Consider the following 3,881-nt stretch of genomic DNA (forward strand, 5'->3'; position numbering starts at 1 on the left):
GTTCAAGCAACATAGACTAGCCAATCATGTTGCTCAGACTCTTCAAAAATGGTGTTTGCGCCAGTATCAGATACTTTGGAAGGATCCGATAAGCACCAAGTGGCACTTTTGAAGAGTTCAAGCAACATAAACTCGCAGTCGCATTGAAAATTTTGTAAATGAAGTGCTATAAGAGAAGTGACCTGAGGAATCTCCCATACGTCCTTCCTTCCACTAAGGGCGGTAACCTTAGGTATCCTTGTGTCCTTCGCTTTCAGCGTTTTAATCTGCTCTTCAACAGCTTTGTCTTTCTCCAGCCCAGCATGAACAGCGATTAGTTTGCACGTTTTGATTCCTTCCTCAGTTTTTATAGGAACATCGTCCTACAAAGCAAAAGAACGAAACAAACTTTACAAATCTTTGAATCGTCCTACTGTTGCATGTTGACGCTATGCAATGACACGATCAATGAGAACTCTTGAGTTCATTTATAAAGCATAAATCAAACTTAAAACATCTATATAAGCAATCTAGTTGAAGTGCTCATGGAAAAGTGAAGAGATGGATCAACAGAAGAAAAAGAGTTGAAAACGGAAGAATGGTAAAGGCAAAAGAGCTTACCTCTTCGTGAACCCAAACCAAATTGGCGAGGAACTTCTTGTGCTCATCAGGAACTACCTTCATAAGATCTGTAAAAAGTAAAACCTTACTCTTAATGAAAGGATTATACCATGATTATGTAATATCGCAATAGGAAGAATAAAGAATTCTCATTCTTTTTTGGTAACGAGTAATAGAACTGTAGATTGAACTATCAGCAATCAAGTTTTCCGGAAGTCCACTCAACACAAATATGGAAAAAAAGGGGACAGTCTTGAGCATGAAAGGAAGGAACAACGCCTATATTAGATGACCATTCCTACTCAACAAGAGCTGCATGTCACACTACACCCCTATTTACGAATTGGAGGAAAGCAGAAACATTACTACACATTTCTTAATGATATGAACAACTATAGAACACTTTACAATGATAAACAAGAGAAACACGACAAAGTTTGAACTAATTCCTGACATACATCACCTCGTTCCTTTTCAACAAAGGACTATAGCAGAACTTTGGACAACACGGGGATGGAATTTCAACTTCAAGAGACAACCCAATGACTGGGAAGTGATGAGGGTGGCTGAATTCCTCAACACCGTTGGAAATTTCAAATGAGTTCAGGCCGAAGAGGATGTGTTATAGTAGAAAGGGGACAACAGAGGTATATTGAAAGTAGGAGAAGCTTACAGGTTGATGGATCAACCAATTCAACAGAATCCTACGTGATCGTGGACACAAATTTGGAAATGCAGAATTCCATAAAATGTTTCATGTTTTATATGGCTGCTAGCTAAGGAAGCATCTTTGACCCAGGCTAATGTAATGAAAAGCGGGATAACCTTATGTTGTAGGTGTTTCCTATATGGGGAAACCTCAAACCTATGTTGCTCGAATTCTTCAAAGATGTCGACTGGTGTGTGTCGGATCTGACATGGGTGCGGCAACATTTTTGGAGATTCCGAGCACCTTAGCCTCAAACAGTAAAACATCTATTTCTACACTGCAAATATACTCAGCATCTATGGAGGATGTTTTTGAATCTCAAAGGCATATCTTGGACCATGCCTAGGAGAGTCGCTGAAGCTCTAATAAGCTGCGAGGAGACAAGCGTTATTGCCGAAGCCAGAGGTAGATGGAGAATTATCCTTGCTTCAATATGGTGCGCAACATGGAAGAAATGGACTTCTAGGTGTTTTGAAAGCATAGAAAATAGTGTGCAGAACGTTAATCTAAACTACATCTTATTGTTGAGTTTTTGGTGTAAGCAATTATACTCGACTGACACCGTCTCTGTAATTGATGTTTTAGACTCAATTTAGACATAGAGCAGTGGAGTTTGGAGTACATCTGTATATAAGGTTTCAGTACAACCCATGTACTGTTATGATATAATACAAAGTTACGCAGTTCATAAAATATAAGTGATAACCGCCCAAATCAATGAAGGTGATCCAACAAGGAATTGATACAGATAATCCGCTGATACAAAATCAAGATAGCATTATGATAGTCAATCAATCAATAACATTAGATGCAAACACAAATTAGATAGAATCGGGTCATATTAATACAACATATCCATTGCGCTCAATACGAACTCATTTCATTCCCAATACTAGATGATCTGTATTTTAAAGTAAGTTAGTAGTTCTCCGAAATTAGAGGCTTTCTAAATCTCACACTTGTTTCTACATGGACATTTCAGCGTAACTATAATAAGAAGAGTCCGCAAAAATCAAACCTAACGTAAGTGCAAATAACAACTAAGTCTTAATCTAGCTAATTAATAATGCTCCACGCATTCTATTCTTAGCTAAATCGATATCGATTTCAAGACATCTCTTCGTATATCATGTCATTCTCCTGGAAGATTGAGCTTACATTTCTGAACTGTCTTCATTTATGCACCACGATCCTGTGTAATCTCACCTCACCTTCATTCTGCTTATGGAACTAAAATTGCACATATTTCTTATTGGTTCTACTTATTCTAAACTTACTCTTTGTCTTACTTCGACTCCTAAAACCCTTACTCTTTATGGTACCTCAAAGTAGTTCCAACTTCTGAATGATTCGCATATCCATAAGTAGATTGAACAAGTATTTAATTAGGATTTAGGAACCAACTTATTGGGGGGTTGGGGTGTGTGTGTGTGTGTGTGATAGCGTATCACGTCCACGACAAAAAACAAGCTAATGACAAAAGGAATCACCCCGAAGGACCAGTACAAAAGCTCAACTTACAATCAGCTAAAGAAGAATGATCCAAAATCACTATCATTATATAGAAAAAGAATCTTCAAATGAAATACATTGGATAAACAAGACCGTAAGCCATTTTCACAACCAGCACAGTAGTCTGAAATTCACCATCAACTACAACAACAACATACCCAGTGAAATCCCACACGTGGGGTCTGGGGAGGGTAGGGTGTAGGCAAACGTTACCCCTACCTCGTGTAGGTAGAGAGGCTGTTTCCGAATTATCCTAGGCTCAAGTACAACAAATCAAAGTAGGTATAAAAGGAAACAACAACAGTGATGGAAACATAGCAACTAATAGGGAAACAGTAATAACAACAACAAAGTAGTGCGATAACCGAAACATAATATACAACAAATTCACCATCAACTAGGAAGGTAAAAACAGAAATCATAAGTAACTTCCAATTTTTTAGTCCATCACAGAACAAGCAACCCATTCAACACAAAAAGGAATCATACCAGCAGAACCATGAGGAACACCATAAGACTCAAAAGTAGGAGCAGCATCATAAATAGACCCTTTATAATCAATACCCTTTACAGCATCAAACTTAACACTATGATTCCCAGCCCATCTCCTCCCTTGCAAATGCATATTCTCAAAGCCTTCACCTTTATACCACCCTTCTCTTTCCTCATTCATTTCATACTCTTTCCATGTCTGACAAAACTCAGTTCCATCAGGTGGACTAGGAAGCACACCCAAGAATGCCCCAAATGCAAAATCATGATTCCCACACAGGAAAACATGGGATTGTTTAGGATACTTTGAGGGCAAAGCAATGAAAAAGTCAAGAACTTTACTAGTATTTGGACCTCTATCACAGTAATCACCCAAGAAAATGATAAGGGCAGTCTCAAAATCAGATGGTTCAATACAAGATTCAAGATTTGACCATAAATTTTGAAGCTTTTCTATATGCCCATGGATGTCACCTACACAAATCACTACTCTTGGTTTTGTGGGGGTTGGTGGATTATTGTCCTCCATTTTTTTTTTGATGTTTTGTGTGTCTGTGTGTATTGATGG

General features: G+C 38.1%; 1 protein-coding gene across 1 annotated transcript; it reads right to left on the minus strand.

Annotated features, from left to right (window-relative positions):
* Positions 1-182: 182 nt before the first annotated feature.
* On the minus strand, positions 183-3,881 carry LOC124885411 (tyrosine-protein phosphatase RLPH2-like; the record flags this gene model as incomplete). Its single annotated transcript, XM_047404439.1, is given in 3 exon segments — positions 183-362; positions 601-668; positions 3,311-3,881. Coding segments are annotated over 3 exon segments (780 nt in total), but the record flags the coding sequence as incomplete, so codon positions are not given.

The sequence above is a fragment of the Capsicum annuum genome, unplaced genomic scaffold (genome assembly GCF_002878395.1).
Source record: "Capsicum annuum cultivar UCD-10X-F1 unplaced genomic scaffold, UCD10Xv1.1 ctg59522, whole genome shotgun sequence".
Taxonomy (NCBI): Eukaryota; Viridiplantae; Streptophyta; class Magnoliopsida; order Solanales; family Solanaceae; genus Capsicum; species Capsicum annuum.